The sequence below is a fragment of the Grampus griseus genome (assembly GCF_964374135.1).
Source record: "Grampus griseus genome assembly, chromosome: 14".
Classification (NCBI taxonomy): Eukaryota; Metazoa; Chordata; class Mammalia; order Artiodactyla; family Delphinidae; genus Grampus; species Grampus griseus.
In genome coordinates, this window is record NC_139008.1 from 84,613,242 (window position 1) to 84,638,094 (window position 24,853).

General features: G+C 54.5%; 2 protein-coding genes across 6 annotated transcripts; one reads left to right on the forward strand and one right to left on the reverse strand.

The window, feature by feature from the left end:
* Nucleotides 1-4,312: 4,312 nt before the first annotated feature.
* Nucleotides 4,313-15,631, forward strand: NELFCD (negative elongation factor complex member C/D; the record flags this gene model as incomplete). Of its 5 annotated transcripts, none has more annotated exons than XM_082670889.1 (15): nucleotides 4,313-4,405; nucleotides 8,465-8,580; nucleotides 8,809-8,918; nucleotides 9,758-9,867; nucleotides 10,181-10,288; nucleotides 10,773-10,925; nucleotides 11,150-11,280; nucleotides 11,946-12,111; nucleotides 12,403-12,537; nucleotides 12,946-13,085; nucleotides 13,809-13,923; nucleotides 14,257-14,352; nucleotides 14,431-14,571; nucleotides 14,872-15,001; nucleotides 15,099-15,631. In XM_082670889.1, 15 exons carry the CDS (start codon nucleotides 4,319-4,321, stop codon nucleotides 15,131-15,133), a joined length of 1,773 nt encoding a protein of 590 aa, XP_082527015.1. In that variant the 3' UTR covers nucleotides 15,134-15,631. The 5 variants fall into 5 exon arrangements, with proteins under 5 accessions (XP_082527015.1, XP_082527017.1, XP_082527013.1 ...); XM_082670891.1 differs by having other exon boundaries at nucleotides 14,290-14,352; XM_082670890.1 differs by having other exon boundaries at nucleotides 4,319-4,405; nucleotides 8,468-8,580.
* A 17-nt stretch (nucleotides 15,632-15,648) lies between these two features.
* Nucleotides 15,649-24,640, reverse strand: CTSZ (cathepsin Z). Its single transcript, XM_082670892.1, has 6 exons — nucleotides 24,396-24,640; nucleotides 23,777-23,940; nucleotides 20,142-20,321; nucleotides 17,912-18,062; nucleotides 17,358-17,520; nucleotides 15,649-16,260 (listed from the first exon to the last, which is right to left on the reverse strand). The coding sequence occupies exons 1-6, from the start codon at nucleotides 24,536-24,538 to the stop codon at nucleotides 16,150-16,152; spliced, it is 912 nt and encodes a 303-aa protein (XP_082527018.1). The 5' UTR covers nucleotides 24,539-24,640; the 3' UTR covers nucleotides 15,649-16,149.
* Between the last annotated feature and the right edge of the window lie 213 nt (nucleotides 24,641-24,853).

Consider the following 24,853-nt stretch of genomic DNA (forward strand, 5'->3'; position numbering starts at 1 on the left):
TGTACACCTGAAACTAACACAATATTGTAAATCAACTATACTCCAATATAAAATAAAAAATTTTTTTAAATTAAAAAGTAAAAGAAATATGAACATAAAAAAAGAAATAAAATCTTCCTTTTCTGATTTCAGGAAAACTTTATCAGCACTTCTGTCACAGCCAATGTCATTTTCACCTTCATATTTAAATGATCTCTCTCCTTAGTGAATTTTCAGCTTCTTGATGGCATGGGTCATAGTCACCTTGGTCACCTTGCTCCCTCTGTGGTATGTAACCTTGCACCTAGAAGTTCAGTAAGTATTTGTTCATTTTACTTGCATCATAAGGATACAAATTATAGCCAAAAAGGAGGGGAGTTTTGCAATCTTTGGATTTTTTTCCTTTATGATAAAGTGATTCAGCAAAATTAAAAAAGAAAAAACTCTGTGGATGTTTGGAGAAAAGACTGAGAAAGGCTCCTGCAGTGTCTAGGTGAGAATTAGTGGAAACCTGGACCAAGACGGTGGCAATGGAGATGGGGAGAAGTGGAGAGACGTGAGGTGTGTTTTTAAAGTGGGACTGATACAGGATTTGCCTTTGGATTGGATGGGGGAGGGGAAAGAAGTTAAGGATGACTTGCAGGTGTTTGGTATTGGTATCTGGAGCTGGTGGCCCCATTTCCTGAGAGGGGAAGAAGGCAGAAGCACCACGTTTGGGGTGCTAATGGAGATGTTGGGATGCCCATGGAGAAGCCTAAGGGTGAGGTCAAGGGGCAGTTGGGTCGGTAGATACACGAGTCCGGATGAGAGCAGACACGAGGGCTGCAGGTACAAATTTGAGTTCTCAGCATAGAGATGGCTTTAAAGATGGGGGTGAATGAGATCCCCTAGGGAGAGAGTGGGGAAGGGAAGAGTCCAGGCCTGAGTCCCGAGGCTCTGCAGTGTCTAGAGAACAAGTAGAGGGACAAGAGGGGAAGGAGTCTGAGACAGAACAGCTGAGCAAGGAGGAGGAAAACCAAGAAAGCGTGGGGCTGCCGATGCCAAGGAAGGACAGTGTTTCAAGAAGCCCAGAGCTGGGCTTCCCTGGTGGCACAGTGGTTGAGAGTCCGCCTGCCGATGCAGGGGACACGGGTTCGTGCCCCGGTCCGGGAGGATCCCACATGCCGCAGAGCGGCTGGGCCCGTGAGCCATGGCCGCTGAGCCTGCGCGTCCGGAGCCTGTGCTCCGCCACGGGAGAGGCCACGACAGTGAGAGGCCCGCATACCGCAAAAAAAAAAAAAAAAAGAAAAAGAAGCCAGAGCTGCCTGTGCATTTACTCTCGACAGATCAAACAGACTGAAGACCCAGCGGTGTTCTTTGGGTACAAAAGAAATGTTAACATTGGCAAGTGTAGTTCAGTGGCATGAAGGAGACGGAAGACAGAGAGGAGTGGGCTCAAGCACGACTAGAAACTACCTATATGATGAGGAATTTAAATATTGGTGTGTTTATTATACACTCACCGGATAAGACCCTTCAGATTCTATCTGTCCAGCCTCCTAAGCCTCTCCCAAATGTACTCACTTCATCCCCACACCTGCCTCAGTCTCAGTTACCATCAAGTCTCACCTGGATGTCTCATCCACAGCATCCTAACTGGTCTCCCAACCTCCACTTTGCACCCTTCAAACCCTTTCTTTATGGCGGCCAGAATGACCTTCCGAAGACCCTACATCTGACATGTCACTCTTGTGTTTAGAAGCTTTCAACGCTACCCATTACCCCAGGGATAAAGTCCAAACCACTTGTAAGTTTCTAGGGCATAGGGTTCCTGCTTGGATCTCTGTCTCTCTGTCTCTCCCTCCCCATTTCATCTTTGCTCTCCAGTCATTTTCTTTCACTGTCATCTTGGATTTTCTCTACTGTGCCCTCTTTGTATTGTTGTCCTCCAGGTTCAAGTCTGAAGTCTCAGATTAAACATCATTTCCCTAGAAAGGCTTCCCTTGACCTCTCTCTCTGAGGTCAAGCCCTCTCCTCTCCGCACTTTCCCTATCATCAGAGACATTTCTTTTCTCTTTTCTGCCATCAGCACTAGATAAACAGCGTCTATGGTTTACAGCCCATAACCCCGAGTAGGCACCCAGTAAGTATTTCTTGAATGGATTAAGTGAAACCAACTTCTCATTTCCAAGGAAATTCTCCACCAGAATTTTTCTGAAATAGGAAAATATCTTAAAAGACTTTAGAGTCCTTGTTTTCAGTAATGCAAGCTAATTTGGACATTTTAGATGAGGCTTTTCAAAAACAACAGGTCAATGATATCTCAGGAGGCAAGACCTATAGATTCAATTATTCTCAATCATTGCTACTTACAGACGGAATGTAATGCTTTCACTAGGGATTGTTTGTTAATCCATTTAATAATAAGTAACTTTTTGGTTGAGAGAGAGGTGAGTTAAATAATCCCTGATTCCATAGAAGCAATTAGTTATACATACATTAATTTGCCTGCTTTCAATTCAGGTACTGTTAAAAAAAATTCCAAGAGGAAAAGTAGTGGGAGTTTAACAGCCATCCATTCTTTGCAACATTTTCAGAAAGCAAATGAAAATGAACCCTGAAACAAGCCGACAGCAGGGACACTCATTAACTTAATACACTTTAATCTCGTGAACAGAAGCTGGAGCCGAGTCACTTAATCCAGAGCCGCGGACTCCCACCTCTGGACACCTGCAAGACATCCAGGCATGGGTGTTCCCATGGCACCTCCAATCAGCACGACCCAATCTGAACTCATTATCGAACTCATTAGGGTCCCGTGCAGAAACCAGCTCGCCCCCTGGGCTCTCCGTCTCCGTGGTGCTCCACCCCTGGCACACAGGCTGCAAGTCTCAGGAACATCTTCCCGGGCTGTCTCCCTAGCCATCCCCAAGTCTGCTGCATCCTCAGGACTTAACCTCAATCTCGCAGCAGCCGCCCCGGCCCCTTCTTAGCCCCCGTTAACTCTCACTGAGGCCTCTTAACTTGCATTCCCAACTCCAAGTTCCCTCATCCTTATCATAATGACTAATACTTGCTGAGCACCTACTGTGTGCAAGCTCCACGCTTGGTGCTCTACATATGTTAATGCATTACATCTTTCCGAAGAGTCCTCAGTGAAAAACCCAACTCCCCACCACCACCTCCCCAAGCCTACCTCTCCCACTTCATCCAGGATTCTCGCTGGCCTGCCAGGTGCCAGTCTCAGTGGCCTTTGGGTTCCAAGGACACACGCCCAGCCTCTGTCCAGCAGCTCTGTTCTCCTGGTGTTCTCTCCTTGGTCCGGCTTGCTTTGCTCCTTTTGCCATATGGCTCTCAGCTCAAATATAAGTTTCTTAGAGACTGCCAAAGTTGGGCTCTCCTATTATCACAGAATACCAACCGGCACTTGTCACGCTCTGTTATTGTCTCATTTGTTTGTTCCCTCAAGTGAATACAGGCTCCCCCAGGGCGAGGGTGATGTTCGATTTGTTCACCAATGAGCTCTAGGAGTAGCATAGTGCCAGGCACTTAGGGACACACAATAAGCAGTAGTCAGATGAGGAAAGAAGGGATGCATGAAAGCACAGTGCTGATGAGCCCTCTGTAAGTGGTGGCTGCGATCTATATATCTATACCTGTATATACATATATATTCTTTTTCAGATCCAGAATATATATATACTTTTTCAGATTCTTTTCCATTATAGATTATTACAAGATATTGAATATAGTTCCCTGTGCTGTACAGTAGTAGGTCCTTGTTGGTTATCTATTTTATATACAGTGGTGTGTATCTGTTAATCCCAACTCCTAATTTATTCCTCCCCCTTCCCTTTTGGTAACCATAAGTTTGTTTTCCATGTCTGTGAGTCTATTTTTTTTTTTTTGTAAATAAGTTCATTTGTATCATTATTTTAGATTCCACATATAAGTGATATCATAAACCCCGTGCCCAATAAGTTGGCCCTGCCCTTGTGCCCAGGTGTCAGATGAGGAAACTGATGCTCAGAGGACCAAAATTCCCAGTGAAAAAGACCCAGAGCTGGCACCGGAAACCAGGCCACGTGTGAGTCTAGTTCCAAACTTCTATCCCGATCCAATATCCCTGGGGCCCAAACAGGTTGCGCTTCTGGATCAGTACGGGTGGTTCCCTCTGCCGCGTGCAGGCTGCCCTCTGCGCCCCACCCCTCCGCGCCGGCCCCGCCCCTCCGCCCCGGCCCTGCTCTTCCCGCCTGGGATGAGGCGCGCGTCCGCAGGGGGCGGGGCCGCGGGGCCGCGCGCGCGCTCGCCCGTCCGCCGTGCGCATGCGCCGTGCTCGCGCGCGCGCTCGCGGGAGAGGATGGCGGGGGCCGCGCCGGGCGCCATCATGGACGAGGACTACTTCGGGAGCGCGGCCGAGTGGGGCGACGAGGCGGACGGCGGCCAGGTGAGGGGGGCACCGGGCGCCCCCGACGAGGACTGTTGGTCTCCGTCGCCGGCGGGCCGGCCCCGCCCCCGCCGCGTGGTCCAAGCACAGCTCGCCCCGCCCCCTCCCGCCGCTCGCCCACCCCCCCCGGGCGCGCGGCCTCTCGGGGGGCACTGGACGGTGATGCGTGGCGAGGACCCGGTCCCCCCCAGTGACGGGCTCCGGCCGCAGGGGCACCGCCTCCCAGTCGTGACCCGATCTGACCTTCCGATCACCCTGGGGCGGCCTCGGGGCCGGGTCCTGGGACTTCCTAGCCCCGCCGGGAGGGTCAGACAGCACCTCGAAGGTGGAGGATTGGGCCCAGACACACACTGCGAAAAGTAGCCATAATCTTTAAAACAATCCAACTCAGCATCATGAGGGCGGAAAAGTGGAACTTGGACTTCCGCACATGTGCTTTACTGTTTGTAAACCATACTCTTGGGCGCTCTGGCTGATGTAATCAGTCCTTGGCCTGAGTGAGGAGGAAAGGATCGTCCATCCTTGACCTTCAGGGGTTTGCTGTGGAAGCTGAGGGAGGCTCAGAACCTTCTCCCCAGAAGCCAGGGGTTGCACAGTAGGAACTGGGCGCAGTCGCTCGGCCAGGGGACCCCAACCTGATTCTCATCTGAAGACCCACCCGCAGTGATGTTTGAAACCCAGCTTCCCGGGCTCCTCCCCTGGGGCCTGGGAGGAGTTGGTCTGGAGCGGAGCCTAGGAACCTGCCTTTTAACAAGAGTCAAGGTTAGGTGTTTTGGGAACATACTGAAGTGATATTTTGAAGGAAGAAAGCCTGGAGTGGGGCGTGCCCCGTTGAAAGGGGCTGGCGGGGCACTGAGGGCATTGAAGCCGGGGTACAGGGATGCAAAGGTGGGCGCTGTGTTCCAGGAGCTGAAAGGAGGCCTGTGTGGTTAGTTGCCTGGTGGAAGCAGTGGGTTCTGAAGGGCCTTTGAGAGCTGCTGAAAAGCATGACTTGTTCAAGAGTTGGGGGCAGGGAGTGACACTCTAAGCTTCACGTGTGGGATCATTCCAGGGTGTTGGAGGCTTAGAGTGGAGAGATAGAGTCAGATGTAGCTAATTGAAAATCTGTGCCGACTAGGTGCTTTCATGCATCATCTCATTCCACACTCAAGATACTGAGTTGGGTGTTAACTCTGCTCATGTTGAAAATGAAGAAAGTGAGACGGGAGGACCGAGTGACCTGCCCAAGGTCATGAAACTCATACATGAAGGAATGGGGATCCCACTTAGGTCTTGTCTCCATCTCCACTCGAGCAAACAGCCGGACCACCGAAGCCTTCCGGTCACAGTGCGCTACAACTAGGGCATATCTAAGGGCCGTCTAGTCACTTAACCCCATGGTGGGTGGATCTGGGGGAGGCCGGAAGATGTGTAAGGAGGCTGCTGTGACATTCAGTCCAGACGACAGAAGCTAAGGGGTACTGAAGTGCAGAGAGATCTAGGCTACATTCGCATTTGATAAACTGAGCACTCCAGTTGTTGGCCTTTGCTTAAGCAGTTAGGGATGGCAGAGCCAGGCCTAGACGCCCACAGACAGGAGGCTGGGGAGTCTCAGGTTTGCGGAACTTTAAGCATGATCCCGATTTGGCCCACTGACTCTGATAGGCTCTCCCTGATGAGAGGGGTGGACTAGATGTTCATTTCACGTTCATTCTAACTCTGACTTCATGGAGGAAAGAAAGTCAAGAAAGGTAACAGGAAGGGTGGCATGAGCTGGATTTTGAGACAGTGGAAGATCAATTTCTGTGACCCAAATTCTGTTCACTTAACCCCATGGTGGGTGGATCTGGGGGAGGCCGGAAGATGTGTAAGGAGGCTGCTGTGACATTCAGTCCAGACGACAGAAGCTAAGGGTACTGAAGTGCAGAGAGCTTACTCCGGCTGCGGCTTGCCAGTGGGGAGTGCCGAGGGACGACACTGCGGAGGCAAGCGAGTGGGAGGGTGAAGTCCTGCTGTCTTTTCTGAGGGAGATAGGAAACTTTAAGCAAGAAAGAGACATCAGATTTGTGGCTTATTAAGGTCATGGTGGCATCAGTGTGAAAGGTGACTGAAAGGAAGGAATGAGACCACGCCACTGGGGGACCATTGCAACTGCGAGCGTGCCCAAAATAAGGAAGGGCAGAGGGAAAGAGGGAAGACATGTGGGAGGGAGAATTGATGGGTCTTTGGGCAGGATGTGGGAGCAGAAATTGAAGACCTCTTCTAGGTTTGTGAGTTTAAGGTAACAGGTAGAGATGATGGAGTCCTTTACAAAAACATGGGTTGTGGGAAGCAGATCTGTTTAGAGGGAAAAGAGGAGGTCAGTTTGCAATCTAATGAGTTTGCCGTACTAGTGGGACATGTGAATGGAAGTGAGAATAGACAGTTGAATGCTTGAGTCTAGAGCTTGAGAGAGAGAGAGAGATCTAGGCTAGATTCTAGATTCATGAGCAGGGAAGTGGCACGACCCAGGAGAAGATGTAGTGGAGAAGATGAGTGCCCAGGGTAGAAGCCCGAGAATCCAGACACCCAAGGATGCCTCTTGGGGCAAAGGCCGGCCTTCCTTCAGAAGCCTTGCTCGAGGCTCCCACTCAAATAAGGTCCAAGAGAAGACTCCCCGGTCTCCATAGTGAAGGAATCGTGTTCCTTCTCCCAGAGCACTGCTTTCAGGATGTAAGTCTGCATCAGGGGTGGGCAAGGTTTTCTGGAAAGGGCCAGACAGTAAATGTTGTTGGCTCTGCAGGTCTCTGTCACAGCTCCACTCTGCCCATTTTATAGGGGGGAAGCAGGCATAGACAATATGTTTTTAAAAAGGGGGCTGTGTTCCAATAAAGCTTTATTTACAAAGACAAAAGGAGGCTGGATTTGGCCCTGGGCGTAGTTTGCTGATGTCTGGCCTAGCTCTTACCCCATTATGTTAGGGGCAGTTACTGGTTTGTAAACTCCTTCAGCAGAAAAAGCCATCTCTTGTCTTACAGTTTCTTGGGTTTCCTGTATAGTGCTCAGTATAGTGAGTGTTCAAAAAGCATCTGCTTGTTGGTAACAGCGTTAGAGCTGGACAGACCCTGGGGTCATTCAGTCCTCTGTCATCACATCATCATCCTGTTGTGCCCTTAGATTCAGCGACTTGCCTGAGGTCGCTGCCGTGTAGGACAGGGACTAGTATCCAGGCAGGCCTGCTGATTGGAGGCAAGCCAGTGAGCTTCACTTTCTGACAGCAAATGGACAGCAAATGGCCTTTGAGAATCGCTTCCTCAGTCTTTGTTGGAAAGCCTTCCATGCGTGGCACATATGAAATAGTAATAGTGAAGACAGTAGCTAACACCTACTGAACTCATACCAAATGTCAGGTGCTGTGCTTGGCTCTTCTGAAAATTAGCTCCTGGAATCCTCACAGCAGCCAAATGGGAGTAGGTCCCGTTGTTGTCCTTGTTCAGTAGAAGAGAAATGGATGCCCAGGTGAGGTGTCTTGCATGAGATGCGGTAACTTGTATGACCGCATACACAAGTTTGCCAGCGTGGAGTCGCCATACAATCTCACTTGGTATGATTCTGGATTCCATTTTCTTAGCCACTCGTTACTTGTCCAGCGTACTTCATGAGATTGTCATGAAAGTCAAATGAAATGACATACGTTGAACTTTTTTAAAAAATTAATTTTTGGCTGCATTGGGTCTTTGTTGCTGTGTGTGGGCTTTCTCTAGTTGCGGCGAGTGGGGGCTACTCTTCGTTGTGGTGCACGGGTTTCTCATTGTGGTGGCTTCTCTTGTGGAGCATGGGCTTCAGTAGTTGTGGCCTGCGGGCTCTAGAGCGCAGGCTCAGTAGTTGTGGCGCACGGGCTCAGTTGCTCCGCGGCATGTGGGATCTTCCCGGACCAGGGCTGGAACCCGTGTCCCCTGCATTGGCAGGCGGATTCTTAACCACTGCGCCACCAGGGAAGTCCATGGAACACTTTTGACATGGACAGCGTTATACGGGTTTAAGGTGAGATAGCAGGATATTTGTAGTAATGAAGAATAGCCTGGCTCTTTTTGCCAACAGCAGGAGGAGGATTATGGAGAGGGAGAAGATGATGCCGAGGTCCAGCAAGAGTGCCTACATAAATTTTCTACCCGGGATTATATAATGGAACCCTCCATCTTTAACACTCTAAAGAGGTATGTGAGAAAAGTTGTTTGCACTGGGAGGAGAAAGTTGTGTAATAGACCCAAAAGCTGATACGTGAAATTCAGAAGAATGCGGTACGGGAATGGAAGGCCTCTAGGGGTCCCCCCACTTTAGAAGCCTGAATAACCTGTCTTCCCCCTCACCCTGCCACGGCTGTCCATCCCCATGCCCATCTGCGTCCATTTGAGTGTCACAGCTTGTTTGTTCCTCTTTTCTAGGTATTTTCAGGCGGGAGGGTCTCCAGAGAACGTTATCCAGCTCTTGTCAGAGAACTACACTGCTGTGGCCCAGACCGTCAACCTGCTGGCCGAGTGGCTCATTCAGACAGGTGCCGTGTGGGGGTGGGGTCCTGGCCCTTCCCCCAACACAGTACAGAGCCGCTGGGTCATCATCATGCTGATACACTGGAAAGGCCTTCTTTGTCTTCCTGGTTCTTTCTGTTTGTTTGTTTTCCTGGTTTTTAACACCTCTGTCAGTAAGAAGTGAACTTCTTACCCATTTTCATCGGCTTGGTTTTTATCTTTGATTTAATAATTGAGGTTCACAGATAACCCGCAAATGTGATTCTCATTGAGCTGTTTTCCCTACCGTGTTGTAGAAGTAGAGGATTATATGGCGTATGTTCAGTGTGTCATCTTTAAGAGGTCTATTATAGCAAGCAGAAATCATGGCTAATTTAGGACTGGGCATGATTATGGCTTTTAGCTACTATGATCCAAGTAGCGCCTCACTGTAAATCCTCTGTGCTGAGTACAGATGGCGTCGTGGGGTGGGTGCTGCCCGTAAACGAGTTGACTCCCTGCTGTCACAGTCATCACACATGAGTGTGCCCCCTGGCTGGCATCTGCTCTGTTCTGCCATGGGGGAGGGGGGGTGTTTTTCCATTTTGGCAATTTGTCCTTGTTCCTAGCGAGGCTTCGAAGATGTCACTGTCCTTTCCACGTAAACAAGCATCCTTGTGTGTTTCGCCCTGGACTCTTTTTTGGGTCTTACCATCGAATATGAGTAATATTAATTTTTATAAGAGGCCCCAGATCCTAAGTGGTCAGAAGCAGTTCTGTGATATCTGATTTGCACGTAAACTTTTGATCTGTCGACTTTTTCTAAAATAACACGGTGAATTGAGAGATTGCCATTTTCCATCTCGTGGCTTGCATTTTCTTTCAGGTGTTGAACCAGTGCAGGTTCAGGAAACTGTGGAAAATCATCTGAAGAGTTTACTGATCAAACATTTCGACCCCCGCAAAGCAGATTCTATCTTTACTGAAGAAGGAGAGGTGAGGAACCTTTTTCCCTTTTTTAATTCCAGCTCTTAGAGTCCTCTGCTGATTCCACCTCACGGTGGAGTGTGGCGCGTTGTGTCAGTCAGGGCTGGAGCTTCCACACGCTGCGGGGGTGTTCGGGGCTTGGGCTCGGCCGCCCGGCCACCAAGCAGCCTCAGCAGCCCGCGGCCTGCTTCTTCCTGTGTCGGGGACCGCGGCAGAGCCAGGAGCCCAGGGGCTCTTGCTGTGTCTGCTGCCACGACGTCACCTTCACTTAGGCGAAAGCTAGGCCTCTTACCTTGCTTTTTGTTTGTTTGCTTGTTGTCAGACCCCCGCTTGGCTTGAACAAATGATTGCACATACCACGTGGAGAGACCTTTTCTACAAACTGGCTGAAGCCCACCCAGACTGTTTGATGCTCAACTTCACTGTTAAGGTAGGAAGAGTCCTAGAGTCCGAGAAAAGATGAAAGTATTTATGAATGAGGGTGATTTTGACTTGGTTGGTTGTTGGTCTGTGTCCTTTGAAAAGATCCTACGTGCTTTATTTGTAAAGGTTTTCGTCATTTCACTTTAGTAAGTCATAAACATCGAGAAAGAGAAGCATAGACTTTGTATGTTTGGGGATCGAGTGGACTGTGTTTTAGGATTGGGCAGGAACAGGGGACAGAGCCTTGCGTTCGGAGAGGAGCCTCTAACAGCGCCTGGTCCATCTCCTCCGTCTCACACACGAAGACTCAAGGGTGGGGGGCTTGACTGGGACCACCAACCTAGTTAGTGGTGAAGCGGGGACCCGAGCAGAAGTTTGAGACCCGCGCCCAGCGCCCGTCCCTCCTCACCCCGGGCTCGGCCAGCGGCTGCCTTCCTGTGGGCGCCGGGCACGGCTCGCCAGCACCGTGTGCGCTTACTTCCGTGTTGCAGCTTATCTCCGACGCAGGGTACCAAGGGGAGATCACCAGCGTGTCCACGGCCTGCCAGCAGCTGGAGGTGTTTTCTAGAGTGCTTCGTACCTCTCTAGCTACGATTTTGGACGGAGGCGAAGAAAACCTCGAAAAAAATCTCCCCGAGTTTGCTGTAAGCGCTTTACTTGACGTGGCTCAGATCAGGAGGAGGCCGTTCGCATGGGGCCATGCATCTTCTAACGGGAAATGCTCTTTACTGTGGAGAGTGTGTGGGGCGCAGGGCACCTTCCCAGGTGGGGACTTGCGTGCAGAACTGTCGGAGTCCGACTCTTCTGTCTGCCTTTGTCATTGCTGTGGTCCTGAAACCCCACACACTGTCTCCCTGCCGTCTTCCAGAAGATGGTGTGTCACGGGGAGCACACGTATCTGTTCGCCCAGGCCCTGATGTCCGTGCTGGCCCAGGAGGAGCAGGGGGGCTCGGCCGTGCGCAGGGCCGCACAGGAGGTCCAGCGCTTCGCCCAGGAGAGGTGAGAGGCTGCCTGTCAGCTCGCTCTCGCCCCTACCACATTGCCCTGTGTCCACAACCGAAGACTCTAGGTCCTCCTGTTTTTGACAGATAGGTAAACTTGCTTTTATCCAGTAGAGCTGAAAAAGTCGGGCTAATATTAAATACGTGAAGAGAGCTTGCTTCGTAAAGTTTTGCTTCGATGAATATTTGGTAAATGATTTGCTTATCGTTGAATTCACTGTACTTACGAACCTAAGTGTATTTATGAACCTGAATTCCCAATATATTGGGATTCATCAGTGGCACATGGCAGCAGTCCTGAAATAGCTCTTCAGTAGTCTGATGGTTAGATCGTGGTCCATATCTTACAGAACAAAACTAGCCCCTATTAGCTTCATTGTCTACTAATGGAGGCTTAAGATACTTAAGAAGTGCGTGGTTCCTTTTAGGAAGCCTCTGAGCTGTACTGAAGCATTCTTCCCCAGTTAGCTCTAAATGTTGCTTTCATGGGTCAGTTAGTAAACGTACCAGTGGATGAGAGAAATATGAAAAAACAAAGGGACCTCAACAGTTCAAAGCATAAATCTGAAAGAAGGAAGGAAGGAAAAGGAGAGAGAAGGAAGGAGAGGGCAGGACAGGGCGCCACCTCATCAATGATGGGATGTACGATTTTTTTTCATCAAGAGGCCATGACGCCAGTCAGATCACGCTCGCACTGGGCACAGCTGCCTCCTACCCCCGGGCGTGTCAGGCCCTTGGGGCTATGTTGTCCAAGGGAGCCCTGAATCCGGCCGACATCACAGTCCTGTTCAAGATGTTTACAAGCATGGACCCGCCTCCTGTTGAACTCGTGAGTTGCTTTTCATTTTAACCTTAAGATGGGACACCCTCAGTGCCTATCGGAAGTATATTCCTTTGGAAAGTTGTTCCTTTTAATTCTCTGAAGTCAGCGAGTGCACATTCCTATTGAAATGTTTCTGTCCTCTCCCTGGTCCTTCCTCATCACATCCTCGGCCCTCACACACCCTGAAGCACATGCAGTGGTGGACGTGAGTGGGCCCTCCTGCCATGGGTGCGTGTGGACTTACCTGCCATCTCACTCCTGTGTTCCTTTTCAGTGTGTTTGTGTGTTTCTCTTCAGATCCGGGTGCCAGCTTTCCTGGACCTGTTCATGCAGTCACTCTTTAAACCAGGGGCCAGGATCAACCAGGACCACAAGCATAAGTACATCCACATCTTAGCATATGCAGCGAGCGTGGTGGAGACCTGGAAGAAGGTACTGTCAGTTCTGAGAACTCATGGACTTTTTTACGGAGCCAGAAACCTCCTCTCTGTGGTGTAATTTGGGAATTTTGGCTGCAGGGAATCACGGGCCCAACTAGTATCAGAAATGTCTTTTCTAGTGTTTCTGCATAAAATAAGTCAAAGTGCTAAATGTCTCAAGGAAAGGTGCACAGCATCTACGATACTAATTTAAACTGTAATTTGAAGTGTGGCTAAAGATACGAAACCGATTCCCTAAGCCACTGACGGACGCCGGTCTCCCTGACGGACGGTCTCGCTGTGTGACGGGGACACTTCAGAGACAGGGACGGGGGTTTGCAGAGAGAAGGGCTGAGGCCAGGTTACCCCAACTGCAAGGACGCGGGCACCGTCGGGATTCACCGCCTTCATGTGTTTTCAGAACAAGCGAGTCAGCATCAATAAAGACGAGCTGAAGTCAACATCGAAAGCTGTTGAGACTGTTCACAACTTGTGTTGCAATGAGAACAAAGGGGCGTCTGAGCTTGTGGCCGAGCTGAGCACCCTCTACCAGTGTATCAGGTGAGCACGTGGAGCTTCTAACCCTGACTCTCCGGGGAGGACGGGTTTGAGCTTTCATATTAAAAGCTCAAAAAATAAAACAGATTCAGAGATACTTATTCATCGTATTTATTTTCTCTTTCGTAAATAGAGGGAGAGCACTTTCAACTGTTCTAGCAGCATGAGTAATTTTCAGGTGTTTACTTGCCAGAAGTTTGCAAATTAGACTCAGAAAAAGGAAGACCAACCAGAATTACAACAATTGACTTGAAGAAGAGGCTCTATTTACAGTAAAAGTTAGACCAACAAAGTACCACCTAGACAGAAGTGGTGGGTGTCACGCCAACTGTTTAAATAAGCATTCACTAGAAAAGCTGACACACAGGGTGGCCTCTTAGGCATTTGAATCTTCCTCCGTTAATTTGTCCTAGTGACAAAGAGAGGCTTTGCTAAATAAAGGTAAGCTTCAGCCCAGCCCACCAGGCTCTTGGAGTGTGGCGTGAATGGTCTTTTCCTTTCAAACCAGCAAAGTTGGTCTAAAGTCAGCTGAGCGTGGGATTCGGGTTCTTGAGCTGCGCGTTTGAGAGGACGCTGGTCTCGTCAGCCTGTTCTTAGCTCATCGTGTCTCCCTGGCAGAGCACGTTGTAGAGTGACGTGATGGGCTGGCTTGCGTTGGTGGTGTTCTGGGGTTTGCCCTTTAGGAAACTTTGTGTAAAGGAAGCGTTCTGCCTTGTTTACCTGTAGGTTTCCAGTGGTGGCCATGGGTGTGCTGAAGTGGGTGGACTGGACTGTGTCAGAGCCGAGGTACTTCCAGCTGCAGACGGACCACACCCCGGTGCACCTGGCACTGCTGGACGAGGTAGGGGCTGCGGACCTCCCAGCTCCGGTCCGAGGCTCTCGCACGTCTGTTCCCCGCCTTCAGAAGGCAGTCCTTCCGGAGCTGGTTATTTCTGTTCTAAATGAGGAGTTTCCTTTTAAGGAGCTAGTTTCGTTGACTCCACAGATCTCTCCGTTTTTATCAAGTGTCCCTGAAAGGATGAGGAATGGGTCAGAGGCTGGCCGGCCCTGGGCCGAATGCTGGGCCCGCCGTCCTCAGCCGCGAGCTGTCTTTGGTGACGGTCCTCTGGGGCCGGCAGGGAGCCCAGAGGCCTGGCCATAGCGCTCAGGGTGGCTCCCTTTGGCCTCTTTGTAGATCAGCACCTGCCACCAGCTCCTCCACCCGCAGGTCCTGCAGCTGCTGGTGAAGCTCTTCGAGACAGAGCATTCCCAGCTGGACGTGATGGAGCAGGTGAGCGGGCAGCCCGAGGGCTGGGCTGCACAGCGGGAAGGCGGCCCCTTCCTCAGCCTTGTCGCCCCACCCGTGCAGCTCGAGTTGAAGAAGACCCTCCTGGACAGGATGGTGCACCTGCTGAGCCGGGGCTACGTGCTCCCCGTGGTCAGTTACATCCGCAAGTGTCTGGAGAAGCTGGACACCGACATCTCCCTCATTCGCCACTTTGTGACTGAGGTCAGCGCGCGCCGGTTACCGCTTCCCCCGGCAGCGCCCTTCTTGGCTTGATGTAGTCATCTGGTACCGCACTCCGGAGCCGTGCCGTCGGAGAGTCACGGTGATGACAGTGACACGGATGCCAGTCTACCAGGCACCTCCTACCTGCAGGAACAGTGTTTTACCTGCCTGGCCCCTGGGCGTCTTAATGTCGGAGATTGTCGGCAGGAAGCAGAATGGCGGGGGTTGGGGGAGGGGTCTCGCCGCACTGTTGCCGTCTGACTGGTAGTCGGAGCCGCTCACAGGCTGTGCTCCCCGTAGGTGCTCGACGTCATCGCGCCCCCCTACACCTCTGACTTCGTGCAGCTTTTCCTTCCTATCCTGGAGAACGACAGCATCGCCGGCACCATTAAAACAGAAGGTGAACACGACCCTGTGACAGAGTTTATAGGTAGGGTTGGCGTGAGCGTCTCTTGGCTGCAGTTTTCGATGTCATTGTTTCCCTCCTGCTTCTAACCCAGTGCCTGTTTTCCTTCCGTTTGCTAAAGCTCACTGCAAGTCTAACTTCATCTTGGTGAACTGATTCAGCGCATCCTCCAGAGCTGCAGCAGAACATTCCAGGAGACCCGCTGTGGAAAAACCCTTTCCAGAAGCTATTGTTGAAGAGGCCCAGTCAGCGTCTTGGAAGTGGGCTGTGGTGGGAGGAGGTGGATAACTTTTTTAAAAAGGAAGATGTCAGCAGTGTAACGGCTACTAGGAACAGTCCCGTCTCCTCGTGAGTCCAGGGCTGCCCCCAAGTCCTGTTTACAGTATTTCCCCAGTAGCGGAACTAGGTTCCCGTCACCTCTTGGGATGTAGCCAACTGTCAGCCCCGGGGCGGGGGGTGGAAATTCAGAAACTGAGACACTTAGATGAACTATTTTCAGAGTTGATTGATTTAAGTTTTCTCACAAGGCTCCATTGGTTAGTTCGTATCATTGCAATTGCTTTCATTTTCCGAGAACAAATAAAAAGCCCTTCTGCGGTTGGAAGGTGTAGGTCCCGGTGTTAATGTTGTTTTCGTGTGTAAATAAAACACTCAGATTCAGTTCTGCTGTGAAGTGTGCATTTTATTCATCCCTTGGGCAACTTGAGATCGCCATCCCCCCTCGGCCCCACCATTGACTGCAGGGTGACAGAGGAACTGGTGATGACAAGTCTGAAATGTTCCACCTCTTAAATACATCACAGACCACAGTCACCAGATCATTTATCGAAGAAAACGGAGGTCACATCATTCGCTGCCTGGTGGCTCACGCTTCTTCAGGTAGATGGTGCGCTGCCGTCCTCCCGGCAGGAAGCCGTCCTGTGCAGGTGCTGGGTCGTCCCCCCGCCGCGACTCCCCGCCCCACCCCAGAACGCGTTCAGCCCGTGCGGCATCGCGGCGGCCGTCCCTCCTGGGCGCCCAGGGCCGTCACCGGCCATCACGTATGTGACCGCCAACCCCCAGTTCCTTCAAACCACGGCAGTACCACCCCAGTGCCCGTGAAGGTGGGATCCCCTCTGGTTACGGCTCATGCGATCATCTCTTTAAGAGCCGCTCCTCTGGAGACGTCTGCCTTAAACGATGGGGTCCCCGAATGTGCAGCTCTCCTCGATGGCGAGGTTGTAGGCGGCACCCATGCCACCTCTGTAGGCGCTGGTCACGATGCGCATCCAGCCCCGCTCACCCTGTGAGGAGTGGGACCACGCATCAGCTCAGCTCCCGTCTGCGCTCCGAGTAGACGGAGCCCCTCCCCTCCTCACTCAGCCTCAGGCTCGGGGGGTCTGCAGCGTCCCAGCCACCCGCTCGGCTGACCCTTCCCTTTTCTGGGACCCCTGTTCGGAAATAGCTTTTGTGAAATATTCAACTTGGTTAATATTCAACACGAGGGGTGCATGGCCCTGTTCTGCCGAGAGCTAATTAACTAAAATGTTGATCGACTCTTTAGACCAGATGACTCGACTACCTATTAATATCCCCATTTATAGTCGTTTAATAAAAAATATTGACATTTCATCACTTCGACATAAATCACCATCCCTGGGCTTCCCTGGTGGCGCAGTGGTTGAGAGTCCACCTGCCGACGCAGGGGACGCGGGTTTGTGCCCCAGTTCGGGAAGATCCCACATGCCGCGGAGCGGCTGGGCCCGTGAGCCATGGCCGCTGAGCCTGCGCGTCGGGAGCCTGTGCTCCGCAACGGGAGAGGCCACAACAGTGAGAGGCCCGCGTACCGCAAAAAAAAAAAAAAAAAAAAAAAAATCACCATCCCTGATTTCATAACAATGAATTTGTGTCTTCAGCTGTTAATGGTTAATACTAGGTCTTAGAAACGAAAATTCTGCCAGTTAATTTAATTCCCCTGGGTTTTTGACTCAACTCAAAAAGTATTTTTGAAGAAACTCCACGGTATTACTTAGGAGAGCCGAAAGTATGGCAAGAAAAAGAATGAGATGGTTGTAAAGGCATAAAAGCTAGCTAAATGGAAACTTCTAAAGCAGCACTTCTCAGCCCCCATCCCCCTCGGGAGACATTTGTCAATGTCTGCAGCCGTTTTCTGGATGTCACAGCTGGGGAGCGGGGAGGAGCATCTGGCGTCTACCGGGTAGGGGCCGGGGAAGCTGCAAACGCGCTACGAGGCACAGGACGGGGACAGCCCCCGTGCAGCGCAGGAGGACCTCACCCCACGTGTCTGCAGCCTGGAGCCCCTCTGCTCAGGGCCACGGTTCTCAGCTACGAAACCCCCAGAACCATCCAAGTGAGAGGAGTCGCAGTGGAAATGTCTTACCCATGGTTCGCCCCACGAATTCCGGACGATCCAGTACTCCGTCCCATGGCTGACACCCCAGCCGGCCACGGAGACTATGTGGTTTATGTAGGCCCTGTTGCGGTATTCAGCATAGATGCCGCCGGTGTAGTTAGACATCTTCTCCGTTGCCATTATACCGCAGCTGAGAGCAAGCAGGGAGAGAATGAGCGCTTTCAATAGCCATCGTTGACCATTGTTAGGAAGAGCCGTGTGGATCCAACTTAAATAACACGCACCTGATGATTCTGCCCAAACTTCTGTAGTTACTCACCTGGCATCCTCCCTACCAAAGCTGTACCAGCCGCCCCAGAGCACTGGCTACACTCTGGGAGCTGTCCATGGATGTGTCCTTCCCTCACAATAATCCTACGAGGGGCACATGGGCTACTGAGCTTTACTTTTGAGAAAACTCACGTGGCAGCTGTCTCCAGCCCTGTGGGTAAAGTTGGCCAGAAGGAAAGGGGTGAAAATCACCTGGGTCCCGTTTACTAGAAGCGTGCACGCCCTCTGCGGGCAGGGGTCTCAAAGCTCACCTGATGGGCCCCTTCGCATAGATTTCTGCCATCATCTTTTCCCTCCCGGAGACGGAGCCGTAGTCGCCAACTTTCCAGAGGGTGTAGTTCTTGATGACGTGGCACTCTCCGAATTCAGTGCATGTTCCACACTGGTTAAACTTGTCACACTCTGGGGACAGCACGGAAAGTCAGCGTGAGGCCATTTCCCCGTTAATCCCTGAACAAAGTAGCACGCCCAGACGCAAACTCCACTTGTCTAACTGAAGGCTCCATCCATCAGCTAATAATGGAAATCTTCTTGCCCTCGGGTGTTTAATTACCCTCTGCTTTCAGCTGCAGGAGTTACAAAAAGCCTTTCCCCGGGCCTCGGTGGAAAGAAACGTTAATTAGCACACAGTAGGTGCTCAAAAGCTCCACTTTTCCTTTAAAGCCGGGACAAAGGCCTCTGCACAATACTCTACAGCTGAGAATAGAGTGTAATTAAATTATTCACTTTTAATAAGATTGTATTGTTTCCCCACGTTTGGGGAAAAAATAAGCATTTTCTTATTCTTTCGGTCTGAGAAGGTATAATAATTAGGCCTCAAAAAACAGTGCAGCTATTAGATCTGGAAGACTCCACACCGTCTCCTGCATCCTTCCTGGGCCCTAGACAGTATTACTTCTCACCTTGTCCATCCTGCCTTGGCCCACAGCACCACTTTCTACTGCTTTCACATTACCTATTTCTGTTATAGTTTTGTATCTATCCAGACTCCTTCCCCAAGACATTAAACTCCTTGAGGATTAAACTGTTGGTTTAATTTGTCCCTTGGACACCAAATGCCCAGGACAACCTGAAAAAAGGTGGATCTGTGGCCACATTTGCTAATACAAAGACAGGACTACTGGAACTTGCCTGGTGGCGCAATGGTTAAGAATCCGCCTGTCAGTGCAGGGGACATGGGTTCGGTCCCTGGTCGGGGAAGATCCTGCATGCCACAGAGCAACTAAGCCCGTGCACCACAACTACAGAGCCTGCAGTCTAGAGCCCACGAGCCACAACTACTGAGCCCACGAGCCACAACTACTGAAGCCCACGCGCCTACAGCCTGTGCTCTGCAACAAGAGAAGCCACCGCGATGAGAAGCCCGCACACCGCAACAAAGAGTAGCCCCCGCTCGCTGCAACTAGAGAAAGTCCGCGTGCAGCAACGAAGACCCAACACAGCCAAAAAAAAAAAAAAAAAAGACAGGACTACTTATTGCAAACAATCAGGTGCCGATGAGTTCCATCTGGCCCTGTTGTCCCAGGTGGGCTGGAGGGGCCTGGCCGAGGACAGACAAGACCAGCTCTGGGTGGATCAGGGCTCCGAGGACCACGGGGGCCCTCCCTGCTCCCCTTCATCCTGGACTCTTCTTCTTGGTTCTCTGACGCCTGCTGCATCTATCACTTCAACAACTCACTGGACCAGTTTGGGGAGATGCTTGCTGGCCGGGCAATACGGCCTGGGAGGCAAGGCGGGGGCAGCCTGTGGGCGTGGGATGGCGCCTTCAGAAGGTACAGGGGCCTGAGCACACCTTTTACAGATGGAAGGGGGGGCAGAAAAGCCCCCCGGTCTCCCCACACACACCCCCGTCCTCCCCACTCCTGTCTCAAAAGGCCTTTTGAGTTGGTCTCAGCTCTCTGCTCTGGTTACGAGGGAGCTCAGACAGGTGACTTAAAACTACCCACTGTGGGGTTAGGGTTTGGGCTTTTTCTTTCCTTGGGTTTCCAAGGGGAGCACCCTGAAAGGACCGTGCCGACTCCAGGGCCCCAGGCCAGCTTGCATCCGCTGGTCCGTGCAGCACCCTCGGCTCCAAATCCACCCAGACGCAGGCGGCCGGGACCAGGGTCTCGAAGCAGGCCAGGCCCGCCTGCTCCCTGCCTGCTCGCCACTTCCAGCTCCTGGAAAACACTCTTCCCTTGATGAGCGATCCCCTTACAAAGGGCCATGAAACCACCAAAATGCCAACACATCAAAACCCAAACACCAGGGCCCGGCCTGGGTGCCGGGCACGCAGGATCCCAAGTCCTTTTTTTGTTGGTCTTCCCACCAAGGATGCCAGGCCCCACCTTTCCCGTCCCCCCGTCCCACTAGACACACAGCGGCAGGGGGCTCCCAGCTCCGTCCCACCCTTCCCAGGGACCCGGCCACGAGAGAGAGAGAGAGAGAGAGAGAGAGAGAGAGAGAGAGAGAGAGAGAGAGAGAGAGATGAGCAGGCCCTACCTTGGTCCTTGGCCTGGTAGTTGTTACAGGTCTCATCGGGGATGCCGTGCCGGTGGGCGTACTCCCACACCGGCAGGTCATTGCCCCCCTCGCACGAGCCAGCATTGCCGCAGTCGATCACGTGCTGCACGGACAGCAGTACGGAGGGCCACGCTCCCTTCCTCTTGATGTTGATCCGGTCTGCGGGGGCAGCACCCATGCTGGTCAGCACCCACCCCACTGCCTGCCGCCCCGGGGGCCATGCATCCCTCTCTGGAGGGCCCTCCCCTGCTCCCTGGGGTCCCTGCTCTCCAGAGAGGCCTCCCGGGCCCTTCCTGGTACCGATGCCCACCCTGCCCCCACTACGAATGTCATCTGGGCAGGGCCGGGCATGTCCTGCCTGAAGGCTGGTAGATCCCCGAGGGCACCGGGGAGCCAGACTAGGGGCCAGTCGGCGACCCCACTCTCACTCCCCACGCGCCTGGGCCCACACACCCCACGGGGCAGCTGGGGACGGCTGAGGGCAGCCACGGCCCCCCGCTCCTTGCCCCCCTTTCCCTGTACAGACAGCATCCTGTGGGGCCCTGCAGCCAACCATACCACGGGCCCGCCACCTTGCTTTCCGCCCTCCTGGAGCGAAGATTCCGCAGCCGCCCACCTCGTGGCCGCATCCCGAGTTCCCACCTCCAGGTCAGAACTCACCACAGCTGCTCCTGTTCCTTCCCTGATGACGGCGAGCAAGCGGCCAGGCCCTCCACCCACCAGCAGCCCCCTCCAGGCGCCCCCTTCCATCCTTCCCTCCTGCAGCCCCAGGCCCCCTACACCCCTGGGGTCACCTCCTAGGCCCTTGGGCCCCCAGGGCTCTACATGCGGCCCCACAGGGCTTGTGGAACCCACGGCCGGTCACCAGCACGTGCCCCAGCCCTTCCCCCAGCGCCCCTGGACGCACCGCCCAGTGCTCCTCCGTGGACCCCCTTGTGCGGGTGAGCACCGCCCTCCAGCCCCCGCAGGTCTCCCCAAGCTCCTCAGCAGCCTCCCGCCGTGCCCGCCCTGGGCGCTCGAGCCTCCTCCCCGGCCTCGCTGACCCTGCAGCTGACACTGCTTCACCCAATAACCCCTCCCGCCTGAGGGTACCGGCCCGTTCTTCAGCTCTTGGTGTCCAAACTGGGTCCCAACACGGAACAGGGAGCCAGCTGACACAGGCTCTGCGGGCAGGTCAGGGTTTTGTTCTATCTGCCTGAAACCTCGCAGGGCTTCAAGCGGAACAGAAAAGGGACCCGGCCTGGGTCTGAGCTGCTCCACCAGGAGAGCAGCAGGCGGACCAGGCGGCAGCTCCGCAGCGGTGCTTGGAAGGTAGAGTGCAGCCCTGCGGCCCGATGTTCTGAGGGTGGAAAGCAGGAGGCCGGCTGCCTCTGGGCCTGGGCCTGAGCGAGGGAGGGATAGCATTCTCCTGGAGTGATCAGGGAGGCCGGGGAAGAACCGGTTTGGGGGTGAGGGTGGTGGCAGAAAGGAGGAGCACGTGAGGTTTGAGGTGTCCCGCGGGGGGGGCGTGAAGGCCGAGTCCAGGTGCAGGGTCCCAGGGAGTCCAATGTCCAGAAGTTAAGCGGGGTGGGGGTGGGGGATGAAGTTGGGGCCGGTGAGACAGAGACTGGGGGCCTGTGGCTAAAGGCGAGGAAAGCATTTCGGGGAGGGGCTGATCGAGCACAACAGGGCGGGGCGAGGCCCAGGGGCAACCACCAGACCTGCCCCGGACGGCCCCGAGCCGGTGACCTTGGCGAGGAGCTGGCAGGCGACTGGAGGGGGTCGGGTTAGCAGGGAGAAGGTGGGGACTGCAGGCCCCTCCAGGAGCCCAGAAGTGGGGTGGCGGCTGGAGACGGGGTGGGGTTCAGCGCTGGCCAGGTCTGAGCATCGGCAGGGATGGCCTTGTCCAGGGGCTCAGACGCTGGACGGCCGGGGACAGGAGGGAAGGTGGCAGCTGGGCCGGGCACCGTGGAAGTCCCCTTCTGGGGGCTTCTGTTTTCTCAGTGAAAGAGGAAGAGGACGCCTGCTGCTAGGGAGGCCGTTAGGGGTTGGAGAGCAAGAGGGGAGAAGCAGTCATCTGCCCAGGAGACTCCACTCCAGCAGGTGGAGGGCGGACCTCTGAGCAGGGACACGCCATCGCCTCCAGGCCCCGCCCTCCTCTACAGATGCAAATCTTGGCATGTGATTCCCTCCCTAAGATCCCTCAGGCTTCTGCCGGGCCCCTCCCCTGGGGGTAGGGCCCCTGGTGACCTTCTCAGCTTCCCCCACCCACCCTTAGGCCCCTGCCACAAAGGCCCTCTCAATTCCTCCAGGCCAGGGAGTGCGCCATTCCTGCCAGGCCTTCGCCCTGAGCCTCTGGCTCGAGGCCCGCCTACACCCTGCCTGCCTGCCCGCCTTGGGCCCCTGAAGTCTCCCAGCGGCTCCAGGGGTTAAGCCTCTGCTCCACATTCTCCAGGGGCCCTGTCCCTCTCCATCCCGGTCAGGGACCTCCCCAGCTGCCCAGAAGAGCTCCTACAGCTTAAAATGGGGCTCAGGGGGTTCCCTGGTGGCCCCGTGGTTAGGACTCAGCGTGTTCACTGCTGTGGGCCGGGGTTCAACCCCTGGTTGGGGAACTAAGACCCTGCAAGCCGCGTGGTGCAGCCAAAACACACTTTTTAAAATAAAATAAAATGGGGCTCAGCCTAGCCGCCCCCACCCTCCTCCTCCCTGAAGGGCCAGAAGTGCAACCCAGCCCCCAGGAGAGATGGGGCGGGGCCCCCACGAGGCCCTGCCTGATGCCCCCAGTGCAGCTGGCTGGCCCCGGGGTCCAGACGCCAGCCCCACCCCTCATCCTACAGACAGCCCAGCTTCTGTGCCCTGCTCCCAGCTGTCACTCCCATAAAGGCCTAGTCTCCTGACCTCCCTGCCGGAGCCTCAGTTTCCTCATCTGCAAAGTGGGAGCAATCACAGGACAGCCAGGAGGTTTACATGGGATGAGCCGTCCAGCATAGGCCAGGGGCGGTAGCCACACACTGGCTTAACACAGTGCCACAGAGCAGGAGTTCGAAAGATTCCGGCGTGACTGCAGGCTCCCGGAACCCCGAGCTGAATGAAGGCCCAGGCTGGTGTGAAGTCCCCCTCCCTCCCCTACCAAGGCAGGCCCAGCAGCCTTCTGGAGCGGCGCCGATTTCGGATCCCTCCCTGCCCCCCAATCCCGGCCTCGAGGTTTCCCGCCCTCGCTGCAGCCAGGCAGATAAGGCCCAGATGAGGAAACAGCCAGCCTTGCTCAATGTTCCAAGCCCAGGGCTGGCATTCATTTCAAATATTAACTACGCTGAAAAGCAGCTTCTCTTCCGCATACCCAAACACCAGCAGGGTGTTCGGTGAGTTTGTGGTTTGAGCCCCAAGAGCCTAGCTCACAAGCTTCGGGACAGATAAGCCTCCTGGGAGCCGTTTGTCACAGGTCTTCAGTCCTGTGACTGCCGAGCATCCGCTCCCTTAGGCCTGACGCGGACACCCCCCCATGCCAGGCTGAGTCCTGGCACAGAACTGCAGGCCCCCAGGACCCTGGGCTGCAGCTGCCGGTACTGACAAAGAAGGCAGCTGGACGGGCTCTCCTGGCCCACAGTCAAGAGGGGCCGAAGTCCCCGACCTACCCGCCATGGCACTGGTGCTGCCGTGGGCCCAGCAGGAGCCACAGTACTGGGGGATGTGCTGGTTCCTGGTGACACTGGCGTAGTTGACCCCATTCACGTTGCGCCAGTCCCAGCTCTTGGGCAGATCCGATAGGGACAGGTACTCGTGAGGCCGGGGATACGTCCTGGGAACAGACCACCACCACCGGAATCAGCACTGGGGCCCCTGGGGGTCGGGCGCGCAGGCAACTTCCCCAGCGCCCTCTCCCTTCCCCAAACTGAGAGCGAGCGGGAGAGGGCCATCTCAGCCAGGAGACGCCCCTGCCCGCTCGGAATCTCAAGTGGGCAGGGCACACACGCGCCCCCGCAGTGCAGGAACCAGACCGCTCCGCCAGCGAGGCTCCAAATGCCAGGGCGGCGAGGCTAGCCTGCCTCCTGCACCGGTGCGCCTCGTCCAACCCCGCAAATGTGAAAGGGCGCGCCCCCAAAGCAACGGGGCTGGCCTTGACCCTCAGAGGTCAAGGGAGGCTGGGCGTCCTGGTTCCTGGCACCCCAAGGAGGCGGCAGGGTCCCCCAGGCGGGAGAGGGCGCGAAGCCCCGGGAGATGGGCAGCCCCTGACCACCCCCCAGCCGCCCCGACCTGCGCCCCAGCTGGGTGAGCTGGTCCCCCCGCAGGGGCCGGTAGCAGCCGCGGCCCGGGCGGAAGTGGAGGCCGGCCCGCGCCGCGCCCGCCGGCAGCACGAGCAGCAGTAGCACCAGCTGCGCCGGCCCGGACGACGCCATGGCTCCCTCGCCGGCGCGATCTGACCCCGACTCGAATCCCAACTCGGATCCTAACTCGGATCCCGCGCCGGTAGCTCCTCCGCCAGCCTTCGCCCCGGCCGCCCCGCCCGGCCCTTAAGGTGGCTGCGCGCGGGCGGGACACTCCCCCGGGGCGGGGCGCGCGGCTGCCCCCGGTGACCCGGCCCCGCCCCGCCCGGCCGCACGGCCCGCCGCCCGGACTCGGGTCACGCGCCAGGCCTCGGCTGACCCCAGACCCGACCCGGCCACCAGCCACGAGCCTCCCATCCGTCAGACCTCATTCACTCTCGGGCATCC